The sequence below is a fragment of the Carcharodon carcharias genome, chromosome 7, assembly GCF_017639515.1.
Source record: "Carcharodon carcharias isolate sCarCar2 chromosome 7, sCarCar2.pri, whole genome shotgun sequence".
In the NCBI taxonomy this organism is placed as follows: Eukaryota; Metazoa; Chordata; class Chondrichthyes; order Lamniformes; family Lamnidae; genus Carcharodon; species Carcharodon carcharias.
The window spans coordinates 129,497,415-129,515,504 of NC_054473.1; the positions used below are offsets into that span (position 1 = coordinate 129,497,415).

Consider the following 18,090-nt stretch of genomic DNA (forward strand, 5'->3'; position numbering starts at 1 on the left):
ACTCCCTGATCAAACCTTGCCTCTCCAAGTGGAGATAGATTCTCTCCTTCAGAACTTTCTACAATAGTTTCCCTACCACTGACGTGAGCCTCACTGGCCTGTAGTTCCCTGGCTTATCTCTATAACCCTTCTTAAATAGCGGAACTACATTAGCTGTTCTCCAGTCCTCTGGCACCTCCCCCATGGCCAGAGAGGAATTAAAAATTTGGGTCAGAGCCCCTGCGATCTCCTCCTTCAGCAGTCTGGGACACAAATCATCCGGATCTGGAGATTTGTCCACTTTTAAGCCTGCCAACACCTCCAAAACCTTGTTGCTCCCTATATCAATTTGCTCAAGAACCTCGCAGTCTCTCTCCCCGAGTTCCATACCTTCATCCTCATTCTCTTGGGTGAAGACAGACGTGAAGTATTCACTCAACACTCTAGCGATGTCCTCTGGCTACACCCATAGATTGCCCTCTTGGTCCCTAATGGGCTCTAATCTTTCCCTGGTTATCCTCTTCCCATTGATATATTTATAGAATATCTTGGGATTTTCCGTACTTTTACCACCCAGGGCTTTCTCATATCCCCTCTTTGCTCTCCTAATTGCTTTCTTAAGCTCCACCCTGCACAGTCTGTATGCCACTAATGCCTCTGCTGATTTGTTCCCCTTGTACCTGCTAAAAGCCTCTCTTTTTCCCTTCTCATCGTAACCTGAATATCTCTGGTCATCCATGGTTCTCTGGGCTTGTTACTCCTTCCTATCACCCTAGAGGGAACATGTTGAGCCTGTACCCTCCCCATTTCCTTTCTGAACACCCCCCACTGTTCCTTTATAGATTTCCCCACAAGTAACTGTTCCCAGTCTACCTTGGCCAGATCCTGCCTTATTTTACTAAAATCCACTATCCCCCAATCCAAAACATTTTTTTGCAACTTGTCTATTTCTTTGTCCATAACAAACTTAAATTGTACCATGTTGTGATCGCTCTCGCTAAAATGCTCGCCCACCATCACCTCAGCCACCTGTCCGGCTTCATTCCCCAGAATTAGGTCCAGCAATGCACCATCCCTTGTTGGACCCTCTACATAATGACCTAAAAAGTTCTCCTGTACACATTTCAAGAAGTCTACTCCATCCAAGCCCTTAACACCATGTCTATCCCAATTAATGTTGGGAAAGTTGAAATCACCTAATATAATTACTCTGTTGTTATTGTTTTTACACACCTCCACAAATTGCACATATTTGCTCCTCAATTTCCCACTGACTATCTGGTGGTCTATAACACCTAATAATGTGGTTGCCCCTTTTTTATTCCTAAGCTCTACCCACAAAGCTTCATTCGATGCCCCCTCCAAGATATCATTTCTCCTTACTGCAGTAACTGACTCCTTAACTAATAATGCAGCGCCTCCTCCTCTTTTACACCCTCCCCTGTCTCGCCCAAAGATTCTATATCCCGGAATGTTGAGCTGCCAATCCTGGCCTTCCCTCGACCACGTTTCAGTGATGGCTACTATATCACAATTCCACATGTTAATCCTCACCCTTAACTCATCCATTTTACCTGTAATACTCCTGGCATTAAAGTAAAGGCCATCCAGCCTTGCCTTACTCCCTTGAAGCTTATTGCAGCTGTACTCCCTCTGACTTGATTGTTTTACTGTATTATGATGTGTCCCTATTCTGCTAACATTCTGTGTCCCCTCCCCCTGCCGAACTAGTTTAAACTCTTCCCAACAGCACTAGCAACCCTGCCCGCAAGAATGTTAGTCCCGCTCTGGTTCACATGTAGACCGTCCCGCTTGTTCAGGTCCCACCTTCCCCAGAAACTGTTCCAGTGATTCAGGAATCTAAAACCCTCCCTCCTGCACCAACTCTTAAGCCACGTATTCATCTGCGCTATTCTCCTACTTCTGAGCTCGCTACTACGTGGCACTGGGAGTAATCCAAAGATTACAACCCGAGAGGTCTTGCTTTTTAGTCTACCGCCTAACTCCCTGAATTCTTGATACAAGACCTCATCCCTCTTTCTACCTATGTCATTGATACCAACATGTACCATGACCTCTGCCTTATCACTCTCCCCCTTAAGGATGCCCTGCAGCCATTCAGTGACATCCCGGACCCTGGCACCAGGGAGGCAACATACCATCCTGGAGTCACAATGACGGCCAAAGTAGCGCCTATCTGTTCCCCTGACTATAGAATCCCCTATTACTATTGCTCTTCCTCCCCTCCTGTACAGACAGGCTGCTTGTGGTGCCAGAAGCCTAGCTCTGTCCGCACTCCCTGGAGGAACCAGCACCCTCATCAGCCTCCAAAACGGAATACTGATTTACGAGCAGGACCCCAGGGGACTCTTGAATTACCTACCGGTTTCTCTTGGACTGCCTGGTGGTCACCTATTCCCTTCCTTCCTCAAGTCCCTTAATCTGCGGTGTGACCACCTCTCTCAACATGCTATCCACGATGCTCTCAGACACGCGGATGCTCCACAGTGTCCCCAGCTGCCGCTCCAGCTCTGAAACCCGAGCTTCCAGGAGCTGCAGCTGGACACACTTCCTGCACACATGCTCGTCCCGGGCACTGGAAATGTCCCCGGCTTCCCACATGGAGCGTGAGGAGCACACCACAGCTTTGTGCGCTCCTGCCATGACTTATCCCTTTAAATTAAACCTTTTAAGTCAATTACTCTAGGGCCCTTCTTTTCTGATCCTTGTTACTGTAAAATATACAAACTGTAAACCACAAAAAGACTTTAAACTATAAGCGATTAAAGTAGTAACTACCTTACCCGCTACTTGCCGGTGATTCCTTTCTCTTGTAGCCTCTCCTGCTGCAGCACACTCTGAAGATTTAAGAAGTTGGATAGCAAGGAAAAAATGCAAAGAGCACCTCGTCCCCTGTGCACCGAATTCCCACTTTGCACCAAATTCTGAATACCCATTCTGGCTGTGTCCCACTCAGGATATGCTCTCTCTCCTGTTCGTGTGCAAGCATTCATAATTGAGTACTGCAAATTAGTTATTTTTTCTTCATTTTTTTCATGGGATGTGGGCATCACTGGCAAAGTCAACGCTTGTTGCCCAACTCTAATTGCCCTTGAACTGAACATTGCACAGTTAAGTGTGTCAACCTCATTGCTGATAGTCTGGAGTCACATGTCAGTCAGATTTCCTTCCCTAGAGGACATAGGTGTACCAGATGGGTCTTTACAACAATTGATGATAGTTTCATGGCCACCATGATTGAGACTAGCATTATATTCCACATTTATTAATTAAATTTAAATTCCTCCAGCTGTCATGGTAGGATTTGAATCCATGTCCCTAGAGCATTACTTTGGGCCTCTGGAATACCATTTCAGTAACATTACCGCTATGCCTCCACCTCCCCCAACTGAGTTGTAAAGTGACTTGTTCATAGGAGTCTGGGGTCCTTGAGTAATTGCAAGTAGGTATTTATATTCTGAATCACAATCACAAAACACACAACATGCAAAATAAAATTCAGAAATGCAGGAAATGCAAAACAAGTCCATCAGCACCTGAAAAATGCAGATAGGTTGAATTTTCAGGTAGAATCCCTTCATCAGGACTTGAACAGAATTCTGCAGGAAATTGATCACTTAACATGTTGAGTTATCATTTCTCTTTTCAGGTGCTAATGGGCCTGATGTGTACTTAATTATTTTTGTTTCCATTCCAGATTTTCAACATTTTCTAACTCAAAAATCATCTAAGCCAATTGGTCTTAATTAATTCTTTCAGTATGCAATTTGCATTCTCAACCTTTACTTGGAAACACATATCAAATCAGAGATCAGAACTGTACGATATCTATTTACTGACAATAAAACATAAAGTTAGCAATTTGTCTCATGCACAGAGCTAAAAATCATAAATGTTTGGTTTTTGGAGAAAAAGCAGTGGTTCTGTAGCCATAAAGCTTAGTGTCTTTTCTTGGTTAGAAACACAGCACAACAAATGCTTTTCCAACAATATCTTTATAGTTTTGTTTGGTTTTGGTTCGTTAGATCTTCTCTCACAGTGCACCTAACCAGAGCTTACATTGCAGAGCTCTTCTAACAGCTTGGAATTCAGAAAGAACAGAGGATCTGTAACCCACCGTCCAATTTTACTGAAGCGAAGATCCATACAAATTTTACTGCCATTGTCCATAACCATTCAAGACTAATTTGTCAGTTAGCTTACTTGATAAAGTTCAGAATTGTTAGGGCATTTTCCAACACACAAAAGTTGAGTTCTGACCTAATGATCTCCATTGTGGGAAAAAAAAAACAATTATATGGAAAAGTGATGGCAGTGGAAAGGTCCCAAAGCCAACCTACAGCAGTAAAAAATAATTTTCTATTGAAAGAGAAACATGTACTGAAACTATACTGACATTCAAGACATGCAACTATCTTGATTAACATTTCAAACCAAATTGATTAAAAGCACGATCCAAGAAATCTGCCAAAATAAAAAAAAGTACAGCACAAAATTCCTTTTTAGTTCTAGTTACAACACAATGTAACAACAAATATCTTAGAAATTTGTGTTTTCAAGAAGACTTGAGAGGTGGTGGAGGCAAAAGGGAGATCAAATCACAACTCAATTCTCCTTGCTTATTGTCCACATGCACTTCCAATAGATGATCAATTTTCAAAACCTTGCATAATTAAAGCATCGTAGCCGTCTACTATTGCTGTTCTAGGATCAACCAATACACCAGGATTTTAATCTGGAACCTTCTAGTCTGCAGGGTTCAGCTACATGCTGCCTTTTCGAGCTGAGCCATTAGGGATGCCTTCCAATTACATTGTTAAAGTGAATAAAGGGTTTTGTAAAAGAGTAGCCTGCATGGCTTATCTTGTTTTTTTCTTTCTGCTCTGCAGAAGATTGCTTTGATCTTCCCCAGGATAAACCAATGACAGACCAAGTACTCATCCTGGTAAAACTATTGGCATGAATTGGCAATTTACTATTAGATTGCTATGCCATGTACCCAGATAACGATTGCAACATATTAACTTGTGCTAGTAATGACAGTTTCTTATGAACGTAATGAGTTTGGTTATAATATAGTTTTGACAAAAAATGTAAAAATTTATATTGTCTTTACTTATTTTGTTATGGAATGACTTCCAAGCAATAAAGTAATGAGAAAGGATTTTTGTTTCATAATCTAGAAAAACCGATCCCCGAAGTACAGGACGCATCAAGTGACAGCACCGGGAAAGAGAAATCAAGTGCTCAAACACAGCAGGATGAACTTGCTGCTACTGAACTGTATACTTCACCCTGGCCAACAAAATGCAATGGGATGAATGCTGCTTCAGCTGGGACTGAAGAAATGAAAAATGAATTTGGTTTGAGCTCAGGGCTTGACCTAGAGAAAGAAACTGAATTATCAGTACCACGTGAAGAAGAATCTGTAAAGATGCCCTATGCAGGAAGAGCCAGCTCCCTCCATCTCATTAAGGAAAAGATTTTGACAGATACAGACCACCAAATAGATTGTACTGTGGAGAAAATCACTGAGGATCTTCAAGTGGGTGAGGAGTCAATAGATCACCATATTGCATTTCAGTCATACTATTGTGTTGTAATGTTGCTGAATCCATGAAATTGTGCAGAAATTAATAAGTATCTTACATTATTGAAGGGACTATCAGAGTAATTTTCTTGGGTTGAAAAGTGTGCCAAATTATGTATTTCAATATTACTCACCATTTGTTCTGTATATTCTGCAAAATAGTTGTTATTGGTTCTCCTTGTGAAAATGCAACTTTTTTGCAACATTTTCATATAAATATTTTTCTGTTTCCTTTTTATACTTTTCTCACTTAGCCTCCAAGAAAACATAGAAATTTTAATTTCTGTTTCACACTAGTATTTGATGTAGGGTCCCAAATGATATCAAAACTGCTGAGCATGAGTGGGTTTGGACGGTGCTGTCTAAGAAAGCTTGGTGAGTTCCTGCAGTGCATCTCGTAGATGGTGCACAATGCTGCCACTATGCATCGGCGGTGGAGGGGGTGAATGTTCGTGAATGGGATGCCCATCTAGCAGGCTGCTTTGCCCTGGATGATGCCAAGCTTCTTGAATGTTGTTGGAGCTGCACCCATTGAGACAAGTGGGGAGTATTCCATCACGCTGCTGATTTGTGCCTTGTAGATGGTGGACACACTTTGGGGAGTCAAAGGTGAGTTACTCACCACAGGATTCTTAGCCTCTGATTTGCTGTTGTAGCCACAGTATCTATATGGCTACTCCAGTTCAGTTTCTGGTCAATGGTAACCCCCCCCCACCAAGGATGTAGATAGTGGGGGATTCAGTGATGGTAATACCAATGAACATCAAGGGGAGATGATTAGTTCTCTCCTGTTGAGGATGGTTGGTCATTGCCTGGTACTTGTGTGGCACGAATGTTACTTGCCACTTGTCAACCCAAGCCTGGATATTGTCCAGGTCTTGCTGCATTTGGATATGGTGCTGAACATAGAGCATTCATCAGCGAACATCGCCACTTCTGACCTTATGATGGAAGGTCATTGATGAAGCAGCTGAAGATGGTTGGGCCTAGGACATTACCCTGAGGAATTCCTGCAGTGATGTCCTGGAACTGAGATGATTGACCTCCAATAACCACAACCATCTTCTTTTGTGCTAAGTATGACTCTAATCAGTCGAGTGTTTCCCCCTGATTCCCATTGACTCCAATTTTGCTCTTTGATGCCACACACTGTCAAGGGCAGTCACTCTCACTTCACCTTTGGAGTTCAGCCTTTTTTGTCCATGTTTGGACCAAGGCTGTAATGAAGTCAGGAGCTGAGTGACCCTGGCGGAACCCCAATTGGGCATCAGTGAGCAGGTTATTGCTAAGCAAGTGCCATTTAATAACGCTGTTGATGATCCCTTCCATTACTGTACTAAATGATCGAGAGTAGACTGATGGGGCCAGGTTGGATTTGTCCTTTTTGTGTACAGGGCATACCTGGGCAATTTTCCACATTGCCAGGCAGATGCCAGTGTTGTAGCTGTACTGGAATGGGCCTGGCTAGGGGTGCAGTAAGTCCTGGAGCACAAGTCTTCAGTACTATTGCTGGAACATTGTCTTGGCTTTTGGCTTTTGCAACTTCCAGTGTCTTCAGCCATTTCTTGATAACACGCGGAGTGATTCAAATTGATTGAAGACTGTCTTCGGTGATCCTCGGGGCCTCTGGAGGAGGCCGAGATGGATCATCCACTTGACACTTCTGGCTGAAGATTGTAGCAAATGCTCCAGCCTTATCTTTTACACTGATGTGCTGGGCTCTCCCATCTTTGAGAATGGGAATATTTGTGGAGCCTCCTCCTCCAGTGAGTTGTTTAATTGTCCACCACCATTCACGACTGGATGTGGCAGGATTGCAGAGCTTAGATCTGATCCATTGTTTGTGGAATCGCTTAGCTCTGTCTATCACTTGCTACTTATGCTGTTTGGCACACAAGTAGTCCTGAGTTGTAGTTTCACCAGGTTGATGCATCATTTTTAGGTATGCCTGATGCTGCTCCTGGCATGCCCTCTTGCACTCTTCATTGAACCAGGCTTGATCCCCTGGTTTGGTGATGATGGATAGAGTGGGGGATATGCCAGGCCATGAGGTTACAGATTATGGATGAGCACAATTTTGCTGCTGCTGATGGCCCATAGTGCTTCTTGGTTGCCCAGTTTTGAGTTGCTAGATCTGTTCGAATCTATCCCATTTAGCACAGTGGTAGCGCCACACAATACGATGGAGGGTATCGTCAAAAGGATGACAGAAAGTTGTCTCAACAGGGATTGTGCGATGCTCATTCCTACCGATACTGTCATGGACAGATGCATCTGTGGCAGGCAGGTTGGTGAGGGTGAGGTCAAGTATGTTTTTCCCTCTTGTTGGTTCCCTCACCACCTACCTCAGACCCAGTCTAGCAGCTATGTCCTTTTGGACTCGGCCTGCAGTGTTGCAACCGAGCCACTCTTGGTGATGGACGTTGAAGTCCACCACCCAGAGTAAATTCTGCAGCCTTGCCATCCTCAGTGCTCCCTCCAACACTGATTCATCAGCTGAGGGTGATACGCGGTAATAAGCAGGAGGTTTCCTTGCCCATATTTGACCGGAATCGATGTTGAGGACTTCCAGGGCAACTCCCTCCCGGCTGTGGCACCATCATGCCACCACCTCTGTCTTGCTGATAGGAGAGGACATACCCTGAGATGGTGATGGGGATATCCGGGACATTATCTGTAAGGTATGATTCTGTGAGTTTGACAGTGTCAGGCTGTTGCTTGACTTGTCTGCAAGAAAGCTCTCCCAATTTTGTTGAGGAGGACTTTGCAGGATCGCCAGGGCTGAATATGCCATTGTCCTTTCTGGTGCTTCAGTTGATGCCAGCTGGTCCATCTGGTTCCATTCCTCTCAGACTTTTTAGCAGTTTGATACAACTGAGTGGATTGCTAGGCCATTTCAGAGGCATTTAAGAGCCACTGTTGTGGTTCTGGAGTCAGAGGTAGGCCAGACCAGGTATGGAAGGCAGATTTCCTTTCCTAAAATTTTTATTGAATTCAAATTTCACCATCTGCTGTGGTGAGATTCGAACCCAGGTTCCCAGAGCATTAGCCTGGGTATCTGGATTACTAATCCAGTGATAATACCACTTCACCACCTCCCTGCCACACTAGTTGGTTTGATGCTGGGTCATATGGTCAGTGTGGATATGGCCACTCTCAGATGTGTGGCAGTGGGGATTTAGAAAACGTTGTGCCTCTACACTCAGAGGGGAAGTATCAGCTCGGGTCCTTTTTCCTAAAACGATTTGCCATTCAGTAGCCCATACTTGAGAGCAGCTACGTGCATCATGTGATGGCAGTAATTGGTTCACTGTGAAGCCCTTCACACTTGAATAGCATGCCCACATTCATTATCTCAACTGTGCCATTAAAAAATGGTCTTTTTTATTTAAGGTGCTGGAGGGCAGCTGTGTCACCATAAGTCTTATCTTCAGAAGGCATTGAATGAAAAAAAATGGACTATACGTATATCAGAAAGCTTCTGTCTAAATATTGGATTACTTTTCAAATGCAGTCACTGCTTTGTAGACAAATGTAATAACCAACTTGTGTACACACAGGCTTCATAACCTGACAACCTTACGAGTTCTCTGCATTCCTCCAATTTTTGGAGGATCTTGCTCATCTCCAGTTTTCATTGGTTCACTATTAATGGCCAGGACTTTAGCGATCTAAGTCCTAAGTTCTGGAAATCCCTCTCTAAACTTGCCCTTATCTCTTCTTCTCTCTCATCCCCTTTTAAGGTGTTCCTTACAACTTACCTCCACTTGATCTATTATTCATTTCTGTGACCCAGTGTGCAATTTTGTTTGATAACACTTTTGTAAAGTGCCTTAGGATGTTTTACCATGTTAAAGGTGCTATGTAAATACAAGTTGTTGTTGATGTTGACTACATAGAGTCGAAGAGCTGGAATGCCAGTTGACATTAGGTAATTTACTGCCCTCCAAGCAATGTTCTGGACCAAAGAGTTGTTCAAAATCATGAAGGATGTACTCAGAGAGAAACTGTTCCCATTGGCAAAAGCATCACGAACGAGTGGGCACCAATTTAAGGTGGATAGCAAAAGAAACAGAGGTGAGGAGAAACATTTTCACGCAGCGAGTGTATAGGATCTGTAATGCATTGCTTGAGAGTGCGGTGGAGGTAGATTCAAACATAGCTTTTGAAAGGTTATTGGATAATTACCTGAAAAGAGAACATTTACAGGGCTACGGGGAACAGGTCGGGGAGTGGGACAGCTGAATTGTTCTTGCAGAGACCTGGCACAGAGATGATGAGCTGAATGGCCTCCCTCTATGCTGTAATCATTCTGAGATACCGGAAGAACACCTTACTCTTCAAAATTGCTGCAGGAGCTGAGCTGGCAGATAGGGCCTCTGTTAATGTCTCACCTGAAAGACGACATATCCAACATTTGCCCACTACTGCACTGAATAGGCTGTCTCATTTCTGAGGGGAGTCAGCATGGGGGAGCACTGAGCATGGCTCACAGACCACCAGGTATTGGGCACCAAAATGTTGATCAGCAGTGTTAATTGTATACTCATTATATGAAAGTGGTGGGAATTATCTGGGGATTCACGTGTGCCTCTACAAGAAGAAACTGACTGAAACTGTGGCTATTGGGTGAGGAGGTGCATGTTTGTAATATATATTTCTGTAAATAAATGCTTACAGAAGTGTATAAAGATTGTCTCCAGTGCTATCCTTCACCATGTGGCTTTCTAAAATCTAACATGATAGCAGAGAATGGTAGCCTAAAGGTGAAGATTGGAAATGAAGAAAATATTTTTAGTCAGAAAACTAAAATTCTGGTGACCATTGTGGAAAATGGCAGAAAACAAGTGTAAATTGTCAGCATATGATTACCCTCATGTTCTTGGAGTCCGAACCAGGTAACCAGTGGAACAATGGAAGAAGAATGATCCCACCAAAGAGAAAACAAGGTATGGCCATGATGTCGTTGCTTCTTATCAGAAATAAACAGTTTTGTGAGCTGGATGCTCATCAGTTGCATAGTGTTCTTGGATGAAATCTATAATAAAGATGATCTGTTAAATGTCTCTTGAGGCATGGTCAGAATTTCATAGATTTCAGAAAAGAAATGATCGTTCCATAGAAGAATAAATCATGGACTTCAACAGATTGTCAACAGAAGGATTCAATTTGAGAATCCCTGAATCGTACTAGCATTGAAATTACTGGATCATGCTAAGATCTCTCATATGGACAGGCTGTTGGTTCTAACTGGTGTTCGATTCTCAGAGAAGGTGTCCCTGTTGAATCAGATGTCTTCTGCCTTAAGAAAAATAATCTTGGAGAAGCAATCATTTATCTGAGCCTTCATGGAGTAAAAGAAACATTCCATACTAAACACAAAGAATAGAAGACTCAATGATCACCAGATTTTGAGATAGACCAGATAATGGACACCGGCTTCTCTACATTCGGAGGATTAAAGACAGGCAAAATGAGAATGAAAGAACCTTTAGTAGATCCAGCTATGACAGCAGAAGACAAAACTGGAACAGCAATAATAGGCAAATTAATCCCTGGAATGCCCGAGGAACAGCAAATAGGTGCTTCAGGTGTGACTTGAAATATCATTATGCAACAAACTACCCACAGGGAAGATGCAGGGTTCTCAAAATGACACATGACAAATGTCAAAGAGAATTCTGATGATGATAATGATGATTCAAATACATTGTACTGGGTGCAAGGAGATTTAGTTCTGTGATGAATGTGGAAATCTTTAACTGTGTAGTACTAGATAGTGCTTGTGCTTCAACAGTACATGGGACATCTGGTTCAAATGTTACCATGATTTATTAACTAGAGAAGGTCAATGCAGGTTTAAGGAATATCAAAGTTCTTGCTTTCGGTTTGGTGACGACAGGATGTTGAGATCTCTAAAGATAGTTGCAATTCCATGTAAAATAACTGGAATAAGTCAGTTTATCAGTGCTAATGTGGTCTCTAGAGAGATAACTATGCTGTTGAGTAAACATTCTATGAAAAGGCACAAATGAAACTTGACATGAAGCATGATAAAAAAAAAATTATTTTGGAAATTCAGTTGACCTGCAGTTTACCCAGTCAGGACATTATTGTATCCCCTGTGTTAGAAAGTACTACAAATATTTCACTTTTTGCTGCATATTTTGAATGCTTTACATGCAAAGGGACAGGCTTTTGTCAAGGCTGAGATCTCTCAGAAGATTCAGAGAATACTAAGACATTGTGTAAGACCATCTGAGACAGACTTCAAATCAAGAGTTTTGGTATACAGTAAAAGAAAGGGTCGTAGGAAGTGGAAAGGACCTGGTGTGGTAATTTTGTGATGATAAGTTAGGACTTTTCAAACATAGCAATCAAGCTGTTAAGGTTTATTCCTTAGAAATGATTCCGAAATCTCGGACTCTGAACAGCTAATAGAAGTAAACGAGGCACCTTGTATGTCAAATACTGAAATGTTCCATGATGAAGGTCTTGAGGAACAGAATGCGGTTGATCAAAGGCTGGATAATGGTAATGTGAGTGTTCACGAAGAGCTATCACGTTCACTGGCCAATTGCTCAGAGTGGGTACTCGGGAGACATATTCCAGAAGGGTTTAACAAGTGGAGTGATACAACTATTGTGGGACATGCAGGAAAAACTACTGGCAAGTTTAAATATTGGCTGAATGTCCAAGAAGTGGGTCTGGCATGATGGAGTGAAAGTAAAAAAGTGCAGTGCAAGTACTGATGTGAGTCTGAAAGGGTCTCTTGTGTCAGAAAACAGTTGTGTACTGGAGAAAGAGCCTACAGTAGTGCAAGAGGGAGATGTCACAGCAGCAGTCCTGGCAGACATAAAAGTGGAAAAAGAGGTCATAGCTTTAAGTGATTAAATGATGAAATAAAGACCAAAGAACACTGTCGCAACAGAACTAGAAACAGAAGTTCCTCATGATCATCAAGTTTTGGCAGCTGTCAATAAACTTGAGGATAGACTAATAAGAGAAACAAAACAACGGGAGCTAGATAGTTGAAGAGAGTTTATTCTGAAGTATCAGATCGGGGTCAAACCAGTTTTGTCGCAAAGGTGGATTTGTACTGAAAGGTCTTTGCTCATGGGAATGAAGGCTAAATCGAGGCTAATTGCTAGATGTTTTGAAGAGTGACGGGGTGATATGGATGTTAGAGTCGGATCTCCCACAGCCGGTAAAATAAATTTAATAAACCATTTATCTCATTTTGCCACATTCATGGCCAATTGACACATAACCTTTTAGAGAGAATTGTTTCTGAAACCACCCAAAGGGGCAGCAAAGGCAGATGGAAAACTTAGGAAACTAAATGAATGCTTCTCTGGCCTGGATGTTTTCAGGGTCTGGTACTTTTTGGTGAGATCTGTTTTGCTAAATAGTTTGCATTGAACTAAAAATATTCCCAGAATATTTTATTGGTATAATAAAGGAAAACTTTCAGGCATTTTTGATGCATGTCTTTTATGGAGTGGTGCTGCAGAATTTGAGAAATGTGTTATTAGTAAGATTAGAATTTAAAATTGGGAACCAGGCTAGTGGGGCTATTGAATATATTGGTTTATTTATTAAGCAAGGTAGGTCTGGAATAAATTTAAATCAATAATCCTATTTAGAGAGTGTTAGTCCAATCTCAGTTAATCGTACTTGGTCATCACGGAAAGGTGAAGTTGTACCTAAAGAAGAGGCAGAGTAGTTGCAAAGCTTGAATTATTTGTGCATTCAGATTAGACCAGATGCTTGTTTCGATGTGTTGAAGATAAACACTATGATGCTAATCTTCCTTATGGGCATTCCAGCTTCCAGCACAGCTGGTTTCATATTTCAAATGAGAATGGGATGTGAAACCCTTTAGCTCAGGATACTAGGAAAATAAAAAGGGTTAAAAAAGTAGTCTGACAACCGAAACACTGGCTCTTGCCAAGGCAATGGATATGGGATTTTATTTGTCAAATATTTTAAGTAGGATCCTGTATCATGGATGTACTGAAGATAGTATGCCAATTGAATGTCATGTAGATAATCATTCGTTGTGGGGTAATATACATTCTGCAAGAAGTGTGAGAGTGAGTAGAGATTAACCTTGCTGGCTTGAAACAAATGCTGCGGAGGAAATTAATCTGTAAAATTAAATGTGTGGATGCAAACCATTAACTATCTGATTGTTTTACAAAAATAAATGCATGTGCAAAGAAATTGTTCAGGATCCTGGAGGAGGGGTGCCTCACAACATAATGCTTTGTACAGAAATTGGAATTTTGATTTCATTTGTTTTAAAATTTTTATTTAAAGAGGGAAAAGGGAATCTGTTAATTGTATATTAATTGTATGCAGTTGGTGGGCAGTAACTTTGGATTCACATGCACCCCTATAAATAGAAACAAACAAAATGAAATTGTAGTTATTAGGTGAGGAGGTGCATGTTTGAAATGTGTATCTCTATAAATAAATGCTAATAGAAATGTGCAAAGTTTGGCTCCAGTGCTATCCTTCAGCAGCTGGCTTTCTGGACAGTAGTGTGAATGTCTCGATCTTCTATTCTCCAGTTTTGGGATGAGATATGGGAATGTAGAGTTCTAGAACTTTTCATGGAAAAGGCCCCATATATTTAGAATATAAGAAGGGCTGAATGGCCTTATGTCCTTACTCAGCTCTTCAAGCCCACTCTGCCATTCAATTCAATCATGGCTGATCTTCTAATTCAACACCATTTTCCTGCTATCTCCGTATCCCTTGATGTTTTTAATATGTAGAAATCTATCGATCTCAGTCTTGAACCGACTCAACGGTGAGCCACCACAGCCCTCTGGAGCAGAGAATTCCAAAGATTCACCACCCTCTGAGTGAAGAAATTCCTCCTCATCTGAGTGCTAAATAGCCTATCTCTTATTTTAAGACTGTATACCCTGGTTCTGGGAGGAAACATCCTTTCCATGTCCACCTTGTCAATACCATTCAGGATCTTATATACTTCAATCAAGTCACCCCTCACCCTTCTAAACTCCAGTGGAAACAAGCCCAGTCTGTCCAACCTTTCCTTGTAAGACAACCCACTCCTACCAGGTATCAATCTAGTAAACCTCCTCTGAGCCGCCTCCAATGCATTTACATCCTTCCTTAAACAAGGAGACCAAAACTGCACACAGTATTCGAGATGCGGTCTCACCAATGCCCTGTATAGCTGAAGCATAACATCCTTACTTTTATGTTCAATCCCTCTCATAATAAAGGATAGCATTCCATTAGCCTTCTTAATTACTTGCTGTAAGTCTGCATACTAACTTTTTGTGACTCATGTAAAGGCCCAGTCTACTTAATTTTTCCTCATAAGACCATCCCTCCATCCCAGGAATTAATTTAGCGAACCGTCGTTGCACTCCCTCTATGGCAAGTATATCTTTCCTTGGGTAAGGAGACCAAATGACTAGATAATGTTTTTATCACGTTGATTGAGTGGATAATATTAGCCAGGGCAACAGGTTAGCACCCCTGCTCCTCTTCAGATAGTGTCATGGGATTTTCTCCGTTCACCTGAGAAGGGAAAAGGGGCTTCAGTTTAACGTCTCATCTGTAAGACAGCACCTCTAACTTACTCAGTACTGCAGTGGAGTGTCAGCCTAGATTTTTGTGTTCAAGTTTCTGGAGTGGGGCTTGAATCCACAAGCTTCTGACTGAGACAAAAGTGCTACCAGCTGAGCCATGGCTGACTGGTGTAGTTGTCCATGTATTAGTGTGCAAGTGTATTCGTCCTATTTCTTCTCAGTGAATTTTAATCGTTCAAATTTTCTCAGTTTTTGTTTTTCTAAAGCTAACATGCCTTAAAGTTATGCTTTTAATCAAATTTACAGTGCATTTCTGTGAAATTCCTTTGTTTGCTGTGTTAATGGTGATATTAATTCAAACAGATTTAATGTGTATTCAAGCAGACAGTTGTTGTACATGAATATCTGTCAGTCATTTCAAGATATTTTTATCTCAGGACTTCAGGACAAAAAACTAGAAAATTTAAAACAATGTTTTAATTTTTGTATATGTTTTCCTTTTCAGGTATCCAGACACAAGGGGGTGCCAAGGAGCACCAATCTGAGCATGGAGGATCAGAGTCAGCAGTTGGCAAGCAGTATCCTGAAAGAACCAAACTGGAAGAAGAAACAGCACACGATGGTGAATATCAGGCTGACTGCAAAGGTAAGAGTGGAGACTCAAGATGAAAACAGTTAGTAAAATATTGACTCAATAATTTTTTAATTGAATCAAACCAAAAACTGATCTGCTAAGAGAAACAAATGTCATTGTGTGGAGCTGGTGCTATACTCTACTGTTTAAGTCCTGTTTAAAGAAGGAGGGGCCCCTCACTGGATAGTTTAGAAATTGACAAGTATTTTACTTGTTTGCTTTGCCATTCACCCTGGACACTGACCCAAAACTCAATGAATTGTTTGCAAGGGGAACTGAGAGCCCAGCTCCTTTGGGCAGAACAAGACAATGCAGTTTATTCAGAAACAGCAACAAGCTAACAGATTGAATATAGCAGGACAAAACTGAACTCAAGTACAATAAGAAAATATCCACCAGGGAACCTTCCTCAATGGTTCAGCATTAAGGAAACATATAATTGTTTGATGGTACAGAACTTGCTGAAAAAAGAGACATCAAAGCTTTTCAACAAAAACAAAAATACCTGGAAAACTCAGCAGCTCTGACAGCATTTGCAGAGAGGGATAAAGTTGACGTTTCAAATCCGTATGACCCTTCATCAGAACTAAAAAATATAGAAATGAGTTGAAATATAAGCTGGTAGAGGGGGGTGGGACAGGAGGAGCTCGATAGGGGGGGCCAGTGATAGGTGGAGGCCAAGAAGAGACTGCCAAAGATGTCATATACAAAAGGACAAAGGGGTGTTGATGGTGGTGATATATAAAGGATGTGCTAATGGGGACATTAAGTGTAGCAAGCAGGACAAGCTAGTGGCAGATGACCCTAGTGGGGGTGGAGTGGGGGGAAGGGATCAAAATGGTCTAAAAGGTGGAGATGAAACAATAGATCGAAATAAATTTAAAAATAGGGAAAAGAAAAATATATTTGGAAAAAAATTATAAATTGTTGGAAAAAGGGGGATCAGAAAGGGGGTGGGGATGGGGGAGAGAGTTCATGATCTGAAATTGTTGAACTCAAAATTAAGTCAGGAACGTTGAGGTGTAGGGGGTGATGGAGGAGTGGCCCGGGGTGTCCCGGAGGGAACGATCCCTGTGAAATGCCGCCAGAGGGGGTGAAGGGAAGATATGTTTGGTGGTGGCATCATGCTGGAGTTGGCGGAGGATGATCCTTTGAATGCGGAGGCTGGTGATATCATGGTTCTGGGAGGGAGAGGAAGGTGTGAGGGCGGATGCGCGGGAGATGGGCCGGACACGGTTGAGGCCCCTGTCTTCCACCTTGGATGGAAAACCTCGGTTAAGGAAGAACGAAGACATGTCACAGGAACTTTTTTGGAAAGTGGCATCAACGGAACAGATGCGACGCAGGTGAAGGAAGTGAGAGAATGGGATGGAGTCTTTACAGGAAGCGGGGTGTGAGGAGCTGTAGTTGACATAGCTGTGGGAGTCGGCAGGCTTGCAATGAATATTGGTGGACAGTCTTATCACCAGAAATTGAGACAGAGGGGTCAAGGAAGGGAAGGGAAATGTCAGTGATGGACCACGTGAAAATGATGGAGGGGTGGAAATTGGAAGCAAAATTAATAAATTTTTCCAGATCCAGACAAGAGCATGAAGTGGCATCGATGACTGCGTCGGTGCCACTTCATGCTCTTGTCTGGATCTGGAAAAATGTATTAATTTTGCTTCCAATTTCCACCCCTCCATCATTTTCACGTGGTCCATCACTGACACTTCCCTTCCCTTCCTTGACATCTCTGTCTCAATTTCTGGTGATAAGACTGTCCACCAATATTCATTATAAGCCTACCGACTCCCCCAGGTACCTTGACTACAGCTCCTCACACCCCGCTTCCTGTAAGGACTCCATCCCATTCTCTCACTTCCTTCACCTCCATCGCATCTGTCCTGATGATGCCACTTTCCAAAACAGTTCCTCTGACATGTCTTCCTTAAATGAGGCTTTCCACCCATGGTGGTTGACAGGGCCCTCAACCGTGTCCGGCCCATCTCCCGCGCATCTGCCCTCACACCCTCTCCCTCCCAGAACCATGATAGGGTCCCCCTTGTCCTCACTTATCACCCCACCAGCCTCCGCATTCAAAGGATCATCCTCTGTCAGCATGATGCCACCACCAAACACATCTTCCCTTCACCCCCGGCGGCATTTCGCAGGGATCATTCCCTCCGGGACACTCTGGTCCACTCCTCCAACACCCCGTACACCTCAAGCCCCTCCCAAAGCACCTTCCCATGCAACTGCAGAAGGTGCAACACCTGCCCCTTTACTTCCCCCCCCGCCACCGTCCAAGGGCC

The 18,090-nt window shown here is 42.5% G+C and overlaps 1 protein-coding gene across 1 annotated transcript in view; it reads left to right on the top strand.

Moving 5' to 3' along the window:
• LOC121280051 overlaps window positions 1-18,090 on the top strand; it is a 76,352-nt gene that overhangs the window by 53,987 nt on the left and 4,275 nt on the right. Inside the window, exons 11-12 of the mRNA XM_041191680.1 lie at window positions 5,184-5,549; window positions 15,668-15,808. Of these exons, the coding sequence (XP_041047614.1) occupies window positions 5,184-5,549; window positions 15,668-15,808 (507 nt within the window). The remainder of the gene's footprint in view (window positions 1-5,183; window positions 5,550-15,667; window positions 15,809-18,090) is intronic.